This window comes from Gymnoscopelus braueri, assembly GCF_963280865.1.
Source record: "Gymnoscopelus braueri genome assembly, chromosome: 8".
In the NCBI taxonomy this organism is placed as follows: domain Eukaryota; kingdom Metazoa; phylum Chordata; class Actinopteri; order Myctophiformes; family Myctophidae; genus Gymnoscopelus; species Gymnoscopelus braueri.
The window spans coordinates 18,416,091-18,437,851 of record NC_137609.1 but is presented as its reverse complement, the minus strand read 5'-3'; the positions used below and the strand labels follow the sequence as shown (position 1 = coordinate 18,437,851).

Genomic DNA, 21,761 nt, shown 5'->3' with positions numbered 1-21,761 from the left:
TGATCTTTGCTTTTCATTTGTAATGTTTACAAGGAAACAGGAAATAAGAGAAGAGTCAGATATCTAATTTAAATATATAAGCACCTATATGCATGTTTAACAATAGAGCACTTATGCACTGCTTCAGTCTTTTCTATCATTTTATATTCTAAAATTGGGAAATGAAATTAAGCACTGTGAAATCTAAGCAGGGCCATGCTTTTAGTGGGTCTCACTAAAAAGCGGTATTACCATTATTTCTACGACAGAAGATTACTTTTACTGATTATGGTGAATTATCAGGGGTTATTGAAAATCAATTTCTGGCAGTTTTCACAAAGTTGGTATAGCAATTGGCACAACAATTCCATATGACGTTTTTAATAAAAACTTAACATATACTGTCTGTGTACGTTTTTAAGCTGGTCTTTCTTCAATTGTTACATATTTAACAAATACAATTCAAATTGAGTCAATTTAAGAGGTTTTTAACATTCAATTGTATTGCCATATATCATTCACTGCTTCTAAGGCTGTTGTTGACATACACTAAGCTGGTGTTTTCCCTGCTGACAATCTATAGATTACATTGTAAGATAGTGAACTGCTGGCTAGCAAACATTCTTCAATGCCATGCTATTCTAGCTGACCTAACAGAATTTATTATCTGCCTGATTTTGACTTCATGAATAAAAAGGCTATATGATTTTTTTCCCCCTCTCAGGAAAATAATTGATACAGTAATGTTTTGTTTGCTGCTGCAAGGCACCAACATCTGATATTCTGCCAAGAGCAGTGAGCCTGGAAAAAAATTTACCACACTCTCAGAGAATAATATTTCATCATCTGGTCATTGTTTGGCATATTGGGAGCGCAGTGTTTTTTCTTTAAAAAGAACACAAATCAGGTAAATTAATAGCCATAATAATTCTTAATATAAAAAAGGAAAGCACAAGCGGACATCCAAAAGTTCTCTTGTTGACAAATGTGCAATAGTTTTGCAACTTATGCAAGTTCTTGAAAACAACTCTACGCAACACTACAGTTTGTCCATACAGCTGAGCATGTAATACCTGCCATGCAGTTTAGAGTTTAGGCTGATATCAATGTCCCAAACACTTTTTTCCCCCTGACATGACATGTCTTTCAGTGATAATAGCAATTGTGAATTGGGTAATCTTTGAAAATCCTGAAACTTCTTTATTCTCAGGGGTCAGTTAAAATAAATTAGTTAAAAGTTAAATACCTTGCAGGGCAGCACTACAGGAACATTTAACTCTATAATGGCCTGACAACAGCAACGAACCTAACAGAAAAATGCATATAATGCATATAAAATACAGTACAAATGATTTAAATTGCAGGACAACCAAATAAAAAAAAGAATTTTATTAACAGTTTAGAAACAAAACAATATTGTCATCTCCCTATTCTTTGCTTCAGTTCCTCTTCAAATTATCTCAGGCAATGCACGCACTCACACACATACATAACACAACACACATACACACACACACAAACACACTCAGAAGAACACAGTTGACCCTAGTTACCAATCCAAGTTGTTGTCCACTTTCCTCCTACTGACCGAGGTTAAGAGCTTTCAACATGTGACGTGGATCTGTGCCAAGGGACAATGTCTGCATGTTGAGGTAAGGAACAGCGAACGGACCAGGCCTTTTAGCAGCTTATGAAACTAAAACATGGGGTTTGTCCATCATCAGTGCAGCACAAGCTCTCAAAATGGTCATCTGAATGCCAATCAGGGAGTAATGATACAAGTTGAGAGCTACACATGAAACACACTGAAAAATGAAAATGCTATATATGAATTATAATTATAATTTCAAGGATCTTTTTTGGCCAAGTTTGGGGTTTGACAATATGAGTACCCTGGCTTTTGCATAATATGGCCATATTTAACAACTCTTCAGGAAAATAATTTACTGTAACTTAAGACCAGTTGATACTGTACATCCGTCATTTAAACACTGTGTGTGACCATGTGAGGAACTATAGGGTTAGTCCAGTGGTTTTCGAATGAAGGAACTCCACGTTACTCCAGGTATTAATGTTTCAAGTTTACTGGAATTGCAGTCTGACAACCTGTACAGAAAAGCTGTTGCCCACAACTGTTTAACATTTGAACGGACTGAAGGTGATTCCAACCAAATCTATTCGCTTTAAAAAACAACAGTTAAGGCGGTTACACACCGGCGAATATGCGAATATACGCAAAATTCCGACTCGTTCCGAATAATTAAAAGACGCTTTTTCGCTCCATGTACGCTTGCATTGACTTTATAAGGTTTTTAAAAAAAAAACATTATTCGCATGAAAAAATCGCCCCAGTGTGTAACGACCTTAAGTGCCTTAAACATAAGTTTTACATACATTTGAGGTTGTAATAGATTTGTCTGTGAAGCACTTTGTAAACCTGTTTTTGAAATGTGCTATACAAATAAAGTTATTATTATTGTTTATGCTGGTTATGTTTGTAAATATCGAAGCAAACATGAATCTCTTAAGTGCACAAATGTCGAGCAGTCATTATCTCCGCCAGAAGATCATGCCCTGTATGAGTGTGTGTATGCATGTCTGCCAATCTTGCACACGACTAGGCCAATAAGCATCATATTTCTGGTTCCCAGTTCGATCCCTGGCATTGTTTCCTCTGCTGTCGGTGTGTGAATATGTGTAAGAATGGGTGAATAATGAGCTTTGGATAAAGGCACTACATAAGTGCACCATTTATCATTGACAGCAGGTCAAGGACCTCAATTCTGAAATATCTTTGTGTCTTTTTCTTCTTCTTTTTTTTTAAACACAGAGCAATAGTCCCTCCAGGGTATGGGTTAAGTGTCCCACCAGTTTAGCCAATTACTATGCTCCTGTCCCTGGAGCTTATGGGATGTAATGGACCTAGCCAATTGCAGACATGCAAGTTTAGCGGTATAAGCCGACATTAGATAACACCAAAATATACATTTATAAACGTGACAACATACCCCCCCAAAATAACTAATTAAGAGTCTTAATGTCCGCGCACATTGAACTCAGTCTGAACTGTCTTAAGTCAGCCTTAATTCCACTTTTACAGAGTTTAGAGTTCCGATACACAGCAAAGCTTGCACCAACACTAATATAGCGTAATACAGCGCCGCCTTGAAATCACAGACGCATAGAGTTGCCCAAAGAGCATGCTGGATTTATAAATAACATGTTTTGGGAGATGTCATCTAGACATCCCAGGAAGAAGATGGTACAGACGCGCTACTCTCATGACTGTGGGTAGAAATGTCACTACATACATCAATATTATTAAGGCATGCCTCCTAGCAGAGATTTGCACTGTGCTGACTGTGCCTTTCTTGTTAATTGAAGTGAAATGTGGGAGTGTAGCATTTCTTGAACATTGGGGCAGAATACAAAGATAATGGCACTGATGCTGTTTTGGGTCTAATTCAGTGAACTGCATCCTCGCAGTCTAAGTGCTCCGTGATGTCACAACATCAATGACATTGGAAAGAGATGAAAAGCACAGGATACACACAGTAAAATCCTCAGTGTTATTTTAACTACGTGAGTGCATAAATGGAACCAAAGCGACCCTTATGGGTCCATTTGGACACTCAGAGCTAAATTAACACTCAGAATTGTACAGTGTAGGAAGAAAGGGGGCAAAACAAAAAAAAAAGTAGATAAGCTGATTGGCCTCCAATCTCATCCAATGAATTTCCAGGAATTCGACAAATAAGGTAATTAAAACAAACCAAAACAAAGGGAGAAGGAAACTAACATTTATACACTGTCAATAAATATATTGAAATATTTTTCAGTTCCAGCTGTTATAATTCATCTTCTATGTGGTTTTCAGATTGGGCCTTCTTTGTTGGTCCTACAAATGGGGCAAAAAATAGGAAATATGTAATATGGGACAGAGGTAGATAATTTAGTACAGCAACTATTTGTTAGTTTGGTAAATGAGTATTCTATCAAATATAAATATAATAAAAACGACTTCATACTCAGTGTCATCTACTACAGTACAGACATAAATAGATGTTCATACAAATTTATAAATAACAGAAGGCTTTGCCAGCTAATCACATAGGTAACATGGATTGATAGAAAGCTTTGGACATTTTGGGACTATTTAGAAAAATGAATATTCACTTATAATGACATGCTAAAAATAAAGGAATGCCAGGCTAGGAAGTAGTTAACTCTTAAAATAAAATACAAAAATAAAATGTGTAGATTTTCTGTTTCTATTTCAAGGTACAACAGTTCCAGAGCATGTTTACCGGTTTCACTGTGCTGATTCCTATAAGCGACTTTGGGTACTAGAAAAGCGCTATATAGATCTGAGCTATTATTATGCAGTAAGCAGTTGCTATGGCAATGTCTGTTATTAGAGGAACTAGTGGTGTACCATTTCTAGAGGCCTCCTAGATAGTAGCAAGGGGAAAAACTAAATGTACATTATGTCAATGCAACATGCTTATGTTTTGTTGTTTTTACTTTGGACTATGGATTTCTTGTTGCCATTTCACACACTTTATCTTATCACTTTATCACACACTGTAAATGACAGATTAGACTGATTTAGGATTGTTTAATTGTCAGCTTGTTTGAAATGTTAGAGCTCTACTTCCAAACTCTCAGTTTCTTTGCCATTTCTTTGTGTAGAAGACCTACATGTATTCTGATTCTATGCACAGCAGACCTACCTGTACTCTCTGCTTCCTCTGTAGGCTCTGATGGAATAGACGACTCTGTATTGTCTGCAGCAGTCTCCTCAGTGGGAGGGGCTTCACCTGGCTTCACCTCCTCCGTTTTATCTAATAAAAAAATAAACAATTTCAGTCCAACAATAAAAAAGGTCTCTCTCTCTCACCATTATGATTTTGCACAATGCCTACAGCGGTTGCGAAAACTGCATACACTTGAATAGCCCACCCTTTGATAGTGACAAGCAAGCATCAAAATAACCAACTTTCTTTCAACACTGAATTGTTATAAAATGATCAAATATCACCTTGTATATTATCATATTATGATATATATCACCAAATATCAGATTTTGGAAAGAAGAAAAAAGGCCACATTACAAGGTAAATTAAACGGCTTATTATAGTTCCACCCACCACTGTCTTTGCCTGCACTCTCCTCCACAGGAGGAATTACTTTCTCCTCGGCTGTGGCATTGGCCTTGCTGGTCTTGTCGGAGCTGGTGCTGTTCTTGGCTTTGGCCTTGAGCTTGGGTTTGGCGAACTTGGCTTTATTGAGCAGGTAGTTGACTTCACGGTCGAGAAGTCCCAGCTTGGCCTCAATTTCTTTGGACAGCAGGATGGGCCGCTCCGTGGGGGAGCGACTGTCCTGCTGTGCCACTGTGTCATTTTTCCACGTCTGGGTGGAGGTGGCCGTAGTTGGTGAGGGAAGAGGTCAGGGGTTAATTACTCTGTGCATTTTTTTTAAGTTTCACTAACAGTAAACACCAAAACACATGAACGACCTAATCCACTATAATCCCGTAAATAATGCTGCCTAGACATTGTAGAACATGCACATATATTAGGATAAAGCTGATATATATGATATTTGGTGATAAAGGATATGGTGTTGCTCGCCATATGTAACTGATTTTCGGTGAGCGACACAGTTGTGCAACAAAGTATAGAGATTTTACAAATTGACTACACACCGTGGTCTCATTGATCACTTTGTCTAACGTCTTCAGCTCAACTTCAGTGAAGATTTGATCGTCTTCTGGAATCAGTTTAGCGCTCCTGAAGGGAGAATGAATACAAAAACATTGACCCATATTACATACAATAAATACCACAAAACCCATTTTTCTCCCCAGTGTAGCGTCACTTTACACCCACGCCTCCTCCTCACCCCACCTGAGGAAGAAGCTGGAGGTGTTCAGCATGCTGTCCAGGGCGGCCAGGCGGTCGGGCCACTTGCGCCGTTCGTCCACCCTGAAGAACATGGCCTTGCACAGGCTCTTCAGCCCGGACAGCTTCTCTCTCAGCTCCTTGGTGGTGGCCGAGTAGCCGTCCTCGTCCATCCAGGCCGAGGCCTCACTCAGCTTGCCTGTGATCTCCTCCTTCTCCTCCTCCGACACAACAAACTGATACTCGTCCTGGTACATCTTGTCCTTGAGGGAAGAAAAGATGGATGTATACATCATCAAGATGGGACTTTGGTGAGGGCGAGCTGCCACATTGTATAATTAATATAAAAAGGTAAGAGCATATAATTGGAAGAAGAGCACTGAACTTTATTTGAGAGCTTTCACTGGTTTTACAATTATTTGTTTTTCCTTGCATTATATGGTCTTTGGAAAATATCATTCATAATGTTTTCTTTTGCCCTTGGGCGTTTTCCTTGGTAAGTTCCTTTCGTAAAGGTAAAGAACTGAGACACTGATAAGAGTCGATGCATGCAGCAGCCATGTGATATAAGTTGATGATTAGTTGAGGTATCTTACCTGTGTCTCAAAGATAAAAGCCTCAAGAGTGTTCAGCGTCTTTTCCCTTTCATGTTTCTGCAAGTCTCTGTCTGTCAAGTCCTTCAGCCTGAAAAGACACCAAGATTATTATTATACTAACCCTCCATCATGCCTTATTACAGAAAGTCATTAAAGCTAGTTTCAAAATCACGAAAATGGCAAATATTGTACTTCTTCGTAGATAAAGTGATTTCATCTGCAGTCGGGTTGAGAATGTCGTTGATGACGAGTTCAGCAGTGATGTCCTCAGAGATCTTGGCCTTCTTTTGAGGTTTTTCCTTTTTCTCTACCTCCTTCTCCTCTGTTGTTTTTTCCGCCTCAGCCGTTTCGGATTTATCTCCCTCCTTCTCCTCCTCCTTCTCCTCCTTCATGATCAGAGGTACGAATCATTAAAAAAGGCAATGGCGTGTCACTTTGAGCCAACCGAGTTAAACCACAAATAACCAGTTTGTTAACAGAAGGCTAACAAGGAAAAAAACACATTACTAGGGTACTTGATGGCTACTTATTAATATAAACGAATTGCTTGAAAATGAGCATATCCTCAATAAACAAATGTGCAGTGTGCCTGTAGTCATTTGTATGGTCATGCGTGACATGGAGAATTACAGCTCAGGTGCATTCAAGACAAAGATGCTGGCTAAATTATATAATTTTGCAACATAGCTTTCATCTGATAAGGTGAATCTGAACATTCCTCTACCCCAACCATTTCCTGCATATGATTATGATAACCAAATGTTCTGTACCTTAGTTTCAGTCTTGCTGCCCGGATCTTCTGTAGTCGTTTTCTCCTGCGATGCCTCTTCAGCTGCAGGTTTCTCTGCAGCCTCTGGCTTTTCCTCCTGGGGAGCTTCTTCCTTTTGGGTCTCCTCCTCCTTTGTCTCTTTTCCAGACTCCGGTGGCACCTCCTCCTCATCCTGGATATAAATACACAAAGGATTTAGAGTGAGAGAGATGAATATGAAATTGTACATAAGCATTTTTTGGCAAAGAGATATGGTGTAGAGGGAAAAAGGAGGGGGCCTAGTATAAACCCCTCAGGGACTCCGGTCAACAAAGTACATAGGGTTCAAGTGGTTAGCCGGGGGGCGGCACCTGTTAGCGGAGAGTGTTGGGCGGGTGGAGTAGGACGAAGGCTCTACACCCTCCCGGTGGGGGATCCTCACTGGCAGGTGAGCCAGTAGGTTACACCAGTGACTACACCCAGAAATGCGTTCGGGGAGGAATCAATTGGCATGTAATGAGGATCAAAAGAGGCCGCACATCCATTTTTTATTTAAAGGCAGGTGCTGAACTTCAAACTTCAAACCTCAGTGTCTAAAGAAGGGCAGTGTGCTCGAAATGTCGCTCAGCCCACTCAGGTGGTACCAAAAATAAATATGCAAAAGGGAGCTACAGTGAGCAAACATTAATTTTGTCTCTGAGGAATCAATTGGCATAAGGACTAAATTGTGGAGAAAAAGGGGTAAAAAAAAGAAAAAAGGGGGTGGGGGGGGGGGGGATGAATATATTTTAAGAGGCTCCATTACTGTGTTGTTATTGTTTTTTTTATTGAATACTTTATTAACAGTTTGAATGATTGTTAAAAGGATAACACGAAAAGCCCTTGGGGCTTGTTTCCATTGTGGTCCTGGTGTTGTGTGCATATGGTGAAAATAAAAACCATACAGCACATACGGCACCAACAATGAGAACAAAAATGTAGGCATAAGAATGAGTAATCAACCCATTCGAAATGAATGAAATTGTGTACAATGCACAATGTAAAAGCATTATTCCACAGAGGCAGAACACAGCAGCAGTTACCTGGAGGACTGGCTCAGTCACATTAGAAGCAGGTTCTGTAGATCCCCCTCCAAACAAGCTGGAAATGGTGTTTCCTAGTTCTAAAGGGGGAAAAAAGACCAATCAAAACAAATGTTGCAACCACTTTATTCTATATTAAAATTGCCATTAGGGGCCTCACAAACGTAACATCCGGATTTGATTGAACAAGCTGTGTGTGATCAGCTCTAATCAGCGCTACTAGTAGATTGAAACTAGTTTTTAAAAAGGCCACTACAATCAAATCATCTATAACAGGCACAAGCAAAAATCTTCAACCTGACAATTAATATAGTAAATACTTTCTTTGTTGTGGTTTGTGGAAATGAAGACATTGTGGAAATAAGGGGGGGAAAGTCATTGAAACAATGTTCTTACAGTTTTATGAGGTTATCAATGCCAAACCTACTTGTTAATGTTGATTCCTCTTCCTTCTCTTCGACAATAGTTTCAAAGACGGACTCAACCTGTAGATTAAAATCATGATTTAAAAGTTCAGTTCAACCTTTTAAGATCATTTTCTTCTCCTCCTCAGATTTTAACCTCTGCCTCAAGTCCTTGAATTATGACTCAATTAAGAAATGAAGGTGGTGTGGACAGTTCAGAAACCTGCCTACCAGTGACATCATCGGTAGGCAGGTTTGGTCATTTCAAACAAGAACTCAAACTTTTTGTTTTTTAATGCAATTATAATTTATGCAATTCAGCATGCTAACTTTCCAATAAGAGAAAGGCTATAGTTTCTATTAGATTGGAATCCAATCGATGATGTCATTGGTAGGCAGGTTTCTGAACTGTCCATAGCCCACCAATGAGACTCAGAATGAGTAGAGGGAAATTGTGCCATCTTATGAGCATTAGTGAAAACCAAATATATGAAGTTATGGTTGAAAATGGGTGACATACTTGTTTAAACCTTATAAATTGTTGACCTGGGTCCCGCACATCTATACTTGTTCCCTCCTTTTTGCCCTAGTCTACACCACATCTCTTTTTTGTCGAATGTTCACCTATTATCACATGCCCAGAATATGGATGCTAGGGTTCATGTGGTTAAAGTTAAAATGTGAACAAACAGTGCCACTGACCCTGTCCAGCAGAAGCACACCACTCTCATCCATGTTGAAGTGGGCCTTGATTCCCTTGGACTCTGCATCCGTGTGCTTCTCAAAGCTGCCGCCCACCCCTGATAGCTTGACGGTGGTTAGGTTCAGAGAGCCAAACACGCTACAGGACAAACAGTGGGCAAAGAAGCTCTACGTCACATTTAGAGACAGCACATTTAGTCATTTATAAAACTACAAGATTATTTTAGGATCGGTCATTTTATTAGTTATATTCATCAATTACACCAGTGGTTCTCAACCTGTGGGATTTTGTGGTGGTCCCCACCCCAGATGACAGTGAAGTGACAATTTAAGGACTTTTAAAAAAAAGAAAGAAAGAAAAAAGACCATTACTGCATCAAAAGTAATCAACAAACTATACTATAAAAACTGGTCAAACATTGGCCAAATTGTCAAATCATCTTTCACAATGTTTAGCTGTGGAACAGAGTCAAACAAAATGTAATGCCTCAACTCCTAGAATTCCAAGTTGTCAGGGTGGGGGTCCCCAGTTCAAATATGATTATTTTGGGGGGTCGCGGCCTGAAAAGTAGTGATGTGCCGATACCACATTTTTTCAATTCGATACCGATATTTTTGGGGCCGATTTTCCGATACCGATACCGGAACCGGAAACAGAACCAAACCGAAAACGGGACCGGAAACGGAAGTACCAGAAACGGAACCGGAAATGGCCGTAAACCGGAAACGGACGTACATTAAAAAGTATCGATATTTTTTTAAAGTATCGATACCAAACGATATTCAGACAATCGATCGATATATCGATACAAGTATCGATATGCCCATCACTACTGAAAAGGTTGAAAACCACTGAATTACATGACAGTACGTAACGTTTTAAATATAGGGTTTCAGAAAGCACGGGGTGTTACGAGGGCGAGAGCTCAGATCCAACGTGTATCTGACCTGAGGTCCTCCTGGCCCAGGAAGCTGAGGTCGCCGTAGTTGATGTCGAAGGAGAAGTCATCGCTGTAGCGGTTGAAGGTGATGACCTTCCGTTGGGGATACGGCGCCATCCTCTGGAACAGGATGCGCTTGTTGTGCTTCAGACTTTTGGTGCCGTCCTCTTCCTCTGTCTCACGAGTGAACTCCACCTGGTCACAACAAGAATGTAAGGTGGAATAATAAGGGATGGCTAAATAAAATAAAATGTATTTGCTCTTAACATGTGGTCTTTTCAGATTGACAGGAGATGTGACATTTAAAATTACAAATCACAAAATAATAAATAAATATGAAATTATGTGAAGTAAATGAATACATCATTACCTGAATGGGGAAAACGGCCGCGTCTCGGACCAGGAAGGGTTTGACCTTAAAGGCCTTGCTGAGGGCAGCAGCCTGGTACACTGCACCCATAGCTGCTGCTTCATCTGCGTTAATGTTCTTCCCTAGCTCTTCTCTACACACACACATACACACAATCAACTGTTAAGACGGACACTGAGAATCCTTTTCAATATGTACAAATAATGAGCAATTAAGATTGTGTGTCGTCAAAGTTGATACAAATGACTGCAGGTAAAGGTAGTAATTACGTATTATGAAGTAAGTGCTTCATTGATCAGTGCACCGTTTTGTTCATTGGTGTGCGTTTCTTTTTGACACTTACTTCCCCACAGCTTTGAGCAGCGCTTCCTGAATCTTGGGTACACGAGTTGAACCGCCAACTAAGATCACCTGCTCAATCTCATCCTGTCAGAGGAAATGGACAGGCCTCAGACTCACAGCACAAAGACATTATAATGTGTGTGTGTGTGTGTGTGTGTGTGTGTGTGTGTGTGTGTGTCTCCCCGCTGCGGACCATTCTGTATCGCACTCTGTGCTCAAAAATGTTGCTTTAGACGAATGCATTGTTGTCTTTACTCTGAAAGCGAGGTTGCAGGTTTTACCATCCAAACTTAACCTCTCCATCTGGTTTCCAGGCAACCATGCTCCTCACTGTATACATCATGGTCATGAACAAATAGCTGAAACCATGTCCCACATCTTAAATGGGTGCCATGTATATAGGGGACTTTACATATGTAGGCATGACAGAATAGTGGATTTGATATCTAAAGATATCACATCTATTTTCAGGTCCTCTATCACGCTGTATAAGCATTCTACTGTGAAGCCGAGCATGTTTAACCTGTGTAACGATGATTCTGTGTTCTCTAACATTTCAGCTAACACCCCTGATGTCATTGTTGTTAATGAAAACCATAGGGAGGTGTTCATTCTCGAGGTCGGCTGTACTTTTGATTACAGCTTAGAGGAAGCCTTCCTAACCAAAGTGCTAAAATATCATCAGCTAGAGCAGACCATCTCTCAGCTAGGCTACAGATGTAAACTTTTGGTTTTTATCTTTGGTAGTCTAGGACACGTGCACAAGTTGGTTGTGAGGGGCCTGCAAATGGCCAGCCTCTCCAAAAGGAGGGCTAAACAATTAGCAAGGTACTGCTCAATATCAGCTATTATAGGAAGCCGCTCAATTTGGAGGAGGCGTTGCTTCCTTTACCCATGATTGTTGTCCGCTGTGTTCGACAAGTATGCCATCTTTTGTTTTGTATGTAACAATGCTCTGCTTTACATGCGCTTTGTAACTAACTGTTTTCCCTTCATCTGACTGCACTGGCAGTGTTTATGTCCTTTGTACACCCTATACTTTTATGTGGACATAAATAAATATTTCAAATGTGTACCTATAGACACACCACACACTTTAAAACACTTTTTCCTATTCATTAAATTCGTTAAAATAACCTCAATAACATTTCATAATGAAAAAACTGAGAAAATAGCGCGTCTTTTGGCAGATGAATGAAAACCCAAACCAGGTGCTTTTTGGTAGGAAAAAAAAGGAATAAATGAAAACCACGGCACTCAGCCTTTATTGTATTGGCTATTTATTGTATTGGCTAATGCATGGCAAGACATTTAAAAATGCACCCGGGTGCATTTTAAAAGTAATTTCATAATGACTTCTATTTCACCGTGTGGGACATTTAGTGCTATAGAAATGGTAATAGGTGCTGAGGGTACTAACCATGGTCATCTCTGCAGAGGTAAGGGCATCCTGCACAGGGCGGGCCACCCTCTCAAAAAGGTCCGCACACATCTCCTCAAATTCAGCCCTGCTCACCTTGGCTTTAAAGTCAATATCATCCATCAGTCCTTCTACCTGGAATAAAGATAGATTTTCTTTATATCAAACAAGTTTCACGTTTCATTCATGTCTCACCTTTCATATTGTTTTTGTAATTCTACTTGGCTAGAGTTTGTTGTCTCGTGCGTAACCGCCATTAGTGTGGAATGTTAGCAACAAAACAAAACATGTTGATGGATGGAGAAAAAAAGTGTTTGTCCCCTTACACGTGTTCACACCCTATAGCTTGAATTGAGGTCAAACACTACCTGCAGTAATGTGAGAGAGATGAGAAACTTGTTGATGTGTAATGTGAGAAAGCCCACTGGCAAGAAATCAGAGGATCGAGACATGAAACGGAGTGAGAAAGATGAGATTTGGCGCGTCAAGTGATCTAACGTAACCAAGTACATTTACTCAAGTACTGTGTGTGAGTACAATGTCATGGTATTACTTTACACAAGTATTTCTATTTCTTGATACTTCTACTCCGCAGCATCTCAGAGGCAAATGTTGAACTTCTTATTCCACTACATTTATTTGACAGTTTAGTTACTGTTACAAGAAATCTTGTACAGTTTTTAAAAAAAAAGCATATCTACAAGCTCACACGTTGGGTATAAAAGAGGGTTTAAGTGGTAAGTAATATTATGAGTGCAGGACTTTTAAGGTCCATACACACCGGGAGCATTTAAAACTAGAAAATGTGCTCCTCGGAGCACAAGTCTCCGCCAGCAGACCCGTGCTATTTTAATAGCACGGGTCGTCTTGGTAGAACGGGTCGTCTTGGTAGAATGCGCGTGGTTTTTGGTGTTCTGCAGGGGCGACTGAATATGTAGTGTCTGCATCTAAAAAATGTTCTTCTTGAAGCAATGTGTCATATGGGAGTCGTCGTAATTGACTGGTTTGTTCAAATGCTTGTCTGTCTTCTTCATCTTCATTGTCTTGAACAGTTTCAGCAGTTGATTGGTGTGTTTGATCTATGTCAGTTTTCTCTAGTGCTACATAATGTATTTGATCAAGGCGGCCAGTTGTTACAGTATTAAGACTTCGGCCTTGTTGTGGGATCAATTCAACTCTATAGTCCTCTTCTGTGTTACTGTTGTAGATGAGTATGCTTTCTTAGCTTTGGCCTTCTGCGCCTTTGCTTGACCAATGTTAGGTGTTCTCAGAGGGACACACACACGCACGGACGGGTGATTACTGGAAGGTACTGTTCCAATCAAGACTGATTGATCCTGTCTTACCTCACTTCAAAAAACATAAATGGCTTTTTGAAGTGACACACCTATTTATAGGATTTTATTTCGTCATGCGTCCCTCTAGCCAATCAAAGGCATTGGTGTCAACATATTGACACGTGTCACATGGAGCTTGACCAATGTTAGCTTGGCTAGGAGGGAGGTGAACACACGGCGGGACGAAGCGAAAACATACTCTCCACCTCCGGCGGAGACAATAAGTTGCATGAATTTAAACAGCTGTTGTGTCATGACTACTGTACATCCACACAGAACTTGAATATAACCAGGGTATAATGCAATGTAATAATCTAACATTGCATTAAAAAGACAAAGTCAATAATTTACCGCAGGTAAAAGCATCCACCTCTATGAATGAGGTATCACCAGATTAATAGTTTGATGGGAAATATTATATTACAAAATATTCGTAATAGAGTATTTCTACACTGTGCTATTGCTCCTTTTTTTAACAATATGCTAATTGTTTTTAAACAAAATAATAAGATATGACAAGGCAAACTTTACACAATCTTTAGACATATTTTACACAGAAACAAAACAACAACAAAAAAGACCAGAGGCCTAACAGTTGCTACTTTTACTTAAACCATTAAGACCTGAGGCCGATTCTACAAATGCCTTCTAAATCCTAACAGTTTTCTGAAAAACTTATGTTGCTATATCAGTGGTGCTCAAACTTTTCCATGTCAAGGACACCCAAAATGGATGTATTTGGCCATGGACCCCCATCTCAAAATATTTTGTTCCAGGGACCCCCCAGAAGCAAAGATTTGAGTTCAAAATGTTTGCTTTAAAAATATATATTCAAAGATTTGCACGAAGTGACGCGCTGTGAGCTTGTATATCTGCTATTTTTGAAAAATCGTGTCACACACACACACTCGTATATATAACTAAAATCTAAAATGACAGAGATGCTTTCCCTGGTTTTAATGGGTTATGTCCAAAATCTGAGTACTTCTCCCGCCACTGGGCGCGTCTCACTGGACTGACCTGTGCCATGAACTCAGCGTTGGCACTGAGCACTGTCTTCAGCCGCTGGGCCTCTTTGAGGAGCTTGGCCATGGCACGGGGGTTCTCCCTCACATCCTTCTTACTCTTCCCCTGGCTGTTGAAGGCTTTGGCCAGGTGGTCCCGCAGACGCAGGTCCATCTCGAAGCCCCCCAAACCACGGTCAAACCTGGTGGGCAAACAGAACATAGAGCAGCACACTTTAGGGAGGCTGCAACTATCGATTATTTTCTTGCCGATCTAACTAAACTAATCCATAGAATTATGGATTCGTTTTTTGATTAATCAAATAATCGAGAAGCGCGTTTTTTTTTTAAATATTCTTTTAAATTATATATCAACGAATCAATTAACCACTTAAGTCCTATTTATACTTTGTTTCATCATGATGTCATGCAATTTCTTTTTGAAAATAACAGACATACAAGCTCACTGTGAGCTTGTAGATCGGCTATTTCCACAATGTTTTAAATTTTTTAAGATATTTTTGAAACTTTTCACATGCCAAACCTGCACCCCTACACTTTAGGTTGCACATATCTCGCATAGAAAAATGCCACTATTTCAATTACGTGTATAGGCATAATTCGGTTTTGTTCGACATCTTTGAAGACATCTGATTTACAAGAGTACTGCTTCACCAAATGATTGGACTGCGTTTTGATTCCCCCCCACATATTTTCCTTATTGAAACGTACAGTATTCGAGTACACAGAACAGATCTCTTCAAATGACTATTCCTTGTCCAAATAAAAGTTGCCACCTCATTTCCTCACAACAAGCTTCTCTCATCTTTATCTTTGTATCAGCATGCATTCATATAACACATGCATACCTTCCAAACACAGTGAAAAGCTAGGCTATTGGGATTGTCACATGCCAGTATGTAATAATAGTTTTGCTGTCATCAAAGGATGCAGTGACTTTTTGGGTGCATGGACTGCATTGGACTCACCCTACACCTCTGATCTGCATCTGGGGTTGAGTGCCTGACTCCTTGGTTTTGACGGTCTGGTAGGTGACGATCGTGGCCGTGGTGCATCCTGAGCCCATGTCATAGAACATCATATTCTGTGAGGGAACAATATTCACGTCAGATCATTCAAGTACATCTACAATTACACCACTAAAGAAAGTATAGTCCTAAAACGACCATTGCTTGTGCCCTAGTGACTATTAATTTGCTACGTTATTATTTAGGACGCGTTTTAAAACTTTGATCCCTCATTAACAGGGGTACCCCAGGGGTCTTTCTTGGCTCCCTCCTTTTTCCCCTTCAGATCCACAAGCTATGTGAGCTTGTACATCTGCTATTTTTGCTAAATGTTCGACTATTATGACATGCCCAGAATAGAGACACTGGGGTTCAAGTGTTTAATAATAATAATGATAATAATAATAATTATATTACTATTACAAGAAGTGAATTCAAATTAATATAGCTTTCAAGATGCTGATTTATATTACCGAGAACAACATTTTTATGAATATGCAGGCATCATCAGCTTCCTTTTTAATCAACACTTGTGAATAACCATCATTGTAATCCCCATGTATGCTGGACCACATTTATTGTCAACAGTAAACCTAATAAATATAAATTCATGTGTTTAACAGTTACTGTGAATGAGCACCTTAGCTGTGCTGTTGATGTCTTTCCTTCTGAAGACTCCGTAGTTCAAGGCCACGGCTGTGTTATCATTGATGAGCTGAAGAACCTTCAGACCCGCCATCTCAGCAGCCTGCAGGACTGCCCTACGCTCTGCCTGGTTGAAAAAGGCTGGAACGGTGATCACTGCATCTTGGATTGGTTGCTCTGTCAGTGTGATACAGGTAAAAGAGGGGAGAAAAAAAAGAAAGAAAAAACTCAGCATACAATGTTACATGCTTGACACGTTTGTATGTTAAGTGCAAAATTGTATTTTTCACTATTAATGAGCAAACTGACCTGCGTAGTCCTGAGCCAGTGCACGAGAATAATTCAAGACCATCCCGATGAGTTCCTCAGGGGTATATTGTAGTTCTCTGACAGAAATAAGAACATCAAGTCATACACCCATACAGTACAGAGGAAAGTCCATCCCAGTCAAAAAAGAACACCAAGTGTCCATGCACACTAATGCTGATCTTAAACACAAGCAGCACAGCAGAAATCATTATGTAAATGCTTTAGACTGATATTTGCATTCATCAGAGCAAGGTCACAGTTGAAGTAAGTAAGCACAGTCTTATCATCTGATAGAGATGGGAGCAGGCTGGATCATGTTGCACTGCATCACATCCAACCACTAAACAGACTAGAAATAAAACCATTCAAAGCTTAGCAATTCAGTTACTTAGTAACCTTAGTATTCTGGGGATGTAAACTAAACTATTTATTAACAGTTGGCTGCACATAAAGGAGAAAATAAAACATAATTCACATTTCCTACTGGTTGCATGATTATATCATCTCTCTTTATAGAAAGTGCAGCCTGAGCCTAACCTTGTACACGATGAACACAGTTTAATGAAGTAGCAACACATGCATTCTACACACAAGCACTGTATGTATATTGTACGTAAATAGTTTCCCAAAGTCAAATATTAATGGACAAAATAACAAAAGTCACATCATAGCATCTCAACTAATGAAACATGCTGACAGGGTTACCTTCATAATCTGAGATTTTCAGAGCATGACAATGACAAGATATTCAAACTTTTTTGTGACCCTACACACACTGCCCTGTTTACACCTCCATACACCCTCTAAGTCCATACGGTGTCCAAATGAATGCTATACCACAGCATGAAAGACTTACTCTGAGTTTTTAAAGTAAACTGTGCTTCTGGCCGGGTCCTCTAGCAGCTGGTGCTCAGGGAAGCGTTTCTGGTAGAGTGCCACCTGGAGGTTGTCGTGCTTCTTGCCCATTAGGCTCTGAAGGTGCCTATAGACGATCTTGGGGTTCTTCACAGACTGAAAATAGTGGCAAGTTGACAAAATGTATTAGAAAAGACATCGATTGTTAGGAAGATTACTGTCACATTTGTCTGAGTGGAGCCGTATATTCATTGTGCAACTAATCCTTCCATTGGTGAAAGTTCAAGTGGAGTTGGGCTTTCAACGTGTCAAATAATCCAAGAAACTATCTCACCACTCCTAATGCACCATCTCCAAATAGTCGCTCAGTTTCCTTAAGACACACGGCTACTGGCGTTTTCCTCCTCGACTCCCTGTACAGAAGACACTTTACAATATATACAGTTTGGAAAGTACTGTACACTTCCACAAGCAACCAACTGTGCTTGCTTTTGAAATGTGAGCATTCATATAAAGTATGAAAAATAAATAACATCTATATAGTACTTGTCTTTAATCCGTTAAAACCGGGAAAGCATCTGTGTCATTTTAGATTTTTGCGTTGGCTGGTCAAAAATAGCGGATATACAAGCTCACAGCGTCACTTCGTGCCGCGCTGCGAGCTTGTATATCTGCTATTTTTGAACATTTCAGAAAAATCTTGCTAGTGTGCAAACTACTGTTATAGTACTAAGTACTAAGTTATGAGATGAAGTTGCATGCAAGCACATCATTGAACATTCAAGGTTCAAGGTAAGGTAATCCACAGTGAGGACAGCTGGTCAAACACAGTCAAATAGTATGCAATGAGATTAGAATACTGGAACAGATATACTCACTTGTTGAGAGCAATTTCCATTGGCACACCGGGTTTCACTATTGCTACTTTCATCCACTCACTGCCCAAGTCAACAGACATGACTGCTACAGATGCTGCAAAGAGGATAACAACTGTGTTTTAGGCAGAGAATGTCACCCTGAGACATGGGCATCCTAGAATCAACTCTAAAAAAATACACTTTATTAAAAAATCTATCTATCTTATAAACCTGCTTCTGACATTGACAGCTTTAACGATGAAATATCAACAACGTACATGTTTCATATATTTTTGGGCAGGACACCTATACTGAATTTCTGTATTTCTTTCATTTCATACACTTTGATGCTTAATCAATTAAGAGATGTTTTACTGTTTCTCCTGCACATATTAGTAACTTGTTCCTCATATTTACTGTCCACCTTGCTTATACTTGCTTGATTCAGTCAGTGTGCAATTGCAAATAACAAAATCAAATGAACACATCAAACACAGTGTATAAGGATCAATCAGTATAAAGACATATTGTGGCATTGTGACGTATAGGATTATTTCCATTACCTGTATGAGAAGGCAACATTGCCAGAACCAGACAGAAGAGAGCACACAATGGCAGCTTTCGCCTCATGATGAACCTGTTATAAAAAAACCAAAATCCATCATTCATTCTCTTCAGTAACAACTGAAGCAGTGTCGTGTACAGACTTTTTTGACCCCGGTGGCCCTATTGGGGTGTGCACGTACACACAGACAGGTGCATGTATGCGCACACGCACAGACACGATGGAATAGCTTTAACTAGCACTGAATAGCACTGAACTGAAGAGGATTAGAGGAACACTCTTTCTGCTAAGACAACATGACTGGCCAATTCTACTGGCCAGATATTGCGAAATTGAAGTAATCAAACAAAGCGTGTGTCAGTGTCACTGCTGAAACGGTTGAAAAATAGTTTCATAGAGCAAGCTCGCATCTTGTCATTATCAAAGAGCTTGGACTTTTACTGCAACTGCTATTGCAGCGTGCCTTCACTCAGTATTTACTTACATTTCATTGATTTTCAAACCAGCACACAGGATCTGCTGCAAGTAACCTATTTTAAGAAATACAATAATCTAAAATAGCAGACCTACAAGCTCACAACGAATCATGATGCGGCATGTTGTAAGCTTGTAGATTGGCTACGTTTTTTTTTTTTTAATAGGGCTTAAGTGGTTAAAGTTTATGTGACTTTTTTATATTTACTTATTTGCTTGCTGTTCATTGTATAATTTAAGTTAAAAGTAATTTTCACATAAGTTTAATGTAGTTAATTTACATGTCTTATCCATCTTTTTTTTATGTATTTGTTTGCTTAGAAGTTAAAAATTAATTTAATCAAATCTAGGTTTTCCCAAATTGATTTCAACACAAAATATTGGCCAAAAGTCAAAACATTGGTAATAAAATTAAGTGGTCTAGAACTCTCCAAAATCAGGATCAAACCAAAAGAACTGGCATTGGTCAGGAGAAACATAATGTTAGAAGCCACAGGAAGGGACAGTCTGCATGAATGTGTAATTACAGAAGGGTTACATAGTGGCTAGGGGTGACTGGTGCCTCAGCCTAGTTAAATGTGCCAGATTTCAATAAAATAAAAAGGTATAATAATCTGCTTCTGCAACACTGACAGCTTGAACAGTGAAATGCTGACAGATACGAATTTCAGGTCCCCCTGTGCCCTTGGTTTCCTGTCTCTCTCTGGTTTGCTGTCTGACAACCATCTATTTCACTTTCATATGTCAATTAACATTAAATAGCCTAGCTAGTTGATTCAATTAATGCATCAATGTAATACTTTTGTCTAAGAATCAAAATATTTCCCTGGTGTAAAAAATAAATAAATCTGTATATTATTTCAATACACATCATGGTGTTTCCTCATCTGTTTACAGACCAAAAATGTTCACTTCATTGGCTTACAAGTCAAAACTTCCAGTTATGCCTCACTGGCCTCACTAACCTGTCCATGAAAGAAGCTAGGCTGGAAGGATCTAGCCATTTTCCATTTCCCTAGTCCCTACCCAATCATTCAAAACATTTTGCATGGGGCATTTTAACAGATCATGGCAGTAAGTCTCGCCACTATTCTGTGTCCTTCATATTGGTTCTTTCTTTGGAGTTAAAAGTTAGGTTAACTTTAAGTGGGATGAGGATCTTAGTTCCTCGGTTGGACAACCTGCCAGGTTCACTACACTTAATGGACCACATCCTGATTCTCACCCATTGAGCATATGAGGTGTATACAGTTTCCAAACACGTGGAAGTAATGCCATTTTTAAGTGTGTAATATTAGATTTTAACACCTGCAACTTGTGGCAGGCAGACACACTGCAACTATTTTTAACAGGAGGATAATAAATGCATCTCTTTTGATCTTTAAGGAGACAAAGGCATTTCTTTGCCAGAGCCTCAGACTGGGTTGACTTCACACAAAATGCATAACAATCAGTTAAATGTGTATTTCTGGTTGAACAACAGGCTATTTCTGCATGTTTCTGAGCATGGATACTTCTAGCAATGAGGCATGAACACTAATGGATGCACAGGTGAAATCTGGCCATTCAACAACAAAGAGCACTCTCTTTAGTTTCTGGAAACAACTTGTACATGTTGGCTCGTCAAAGAGAAGTCCTAGCCTTGGATCAAATTCAAGACTATCATAAATGTATTTTATCGAGTCTGACTTTTACTTTCGTATCTATGATAGATATGCAAAAGTTAAAATCGATAAAATACATCAATGATAGTCTTCATCCAAGGCTAGAGAAGTCCCTACATGGTTATATTAGAGATGAATACACCATTGACATATTAAATTCAGTCATTGCTGGACAATAAGGTCATCTCATTCGCATGTGTTGCCCCTTTTTCAGAATTAAGCTACTCCTACCAACTTGATTATCATACCTATATGACAAGTTTGACAGGCTGTTAGCTATAGCCTTGCTGCCTCCCAGCCATCAGTCAGAATACATGAGTGACACATGATGACACAACTTACCTCTCTTTAACCAGCCCAGATGGAGCAGCAACTCGGCGCGTGGCTGACAGAGACTCAAACTAATCAACTAACGCGTGTTTCTCCGGTTTCAGTTCCCTTGGTTTTGTCTCTCATTCACACACAACGCATCTGTAGTTTTTATTTTCCTCTGATCACCGGCTTGTGCTCACACATAGGGCCCGGAACGCGGCGTG

At 39.6% G+C, this 21,761-nt stretch overlaps 1 protein-coding gene across 3 annotated transcripts; it reads right to left on the bottom strand.

The window, feature by feature from the left end:
- Positions 1 to 1,355: 1,355 nt before the first annotated feature.
- hyou1 (hypoxia up-regulated 1) lies at positions 1,356 to 21,761 on the bottom strand. 3 transcript variants are annotated; one of them, XM_080434692.1, is made up of 24 exons: positions 21,568 to 21,761; positions 19,086 to 19,159; positions 18,544 to 18,637; positions 18,000 to 18,078; positions 17,667 to 17,821; positions 16,811 to 16,887; positions 16,497 to 16,678; positions 15,818 to 15,933; positions 14,845 to 15,031; positions 12,488 to 12,622; positions 11,069 to 11,151; positions 10,726 to 10,858; positions 10,363 to 10,550; positions 9,415 to 9,553; positions 8,736 to 8,793; positions 8,309 to 8,388; positions 7,249 to 7,419; positions 6,671 to 6,864; positions 6,479 to 6,566; positions 5,889 to 6,145; positions 5,687 to 5,771; positions 5,130 to 5,391; positions 4,713 to 4,823; positions 1,356 to 3,877 (listed from the first exon to the last, which is right to left on the bottom strand). In XM_080434692.1, exons 2-24 carry the CDS (start codon positions 19,150 to 19,152, stop codon positions 3,828 to 3,830), a joined length of 2,991 nt encoding a protein of 996 aa, XP_080290818.1. In that variant the 5' UTR covers positions 19,153 to 19,159; positions 21,568 to 21,761; the 3' UTR covers positions 1,356 to 3,827. The 3 variants fall into 3 exon arrangements, with proteins under 3 accessions (XP_080290818.1, XP_080290819.1, XP_080290820.1); XM_080434693.1 differs by having other exon boundaries at positions 6,671 to 6,855; XM_080434694.1 differs by having other exon boundaries at positions 6,671 to 6,852.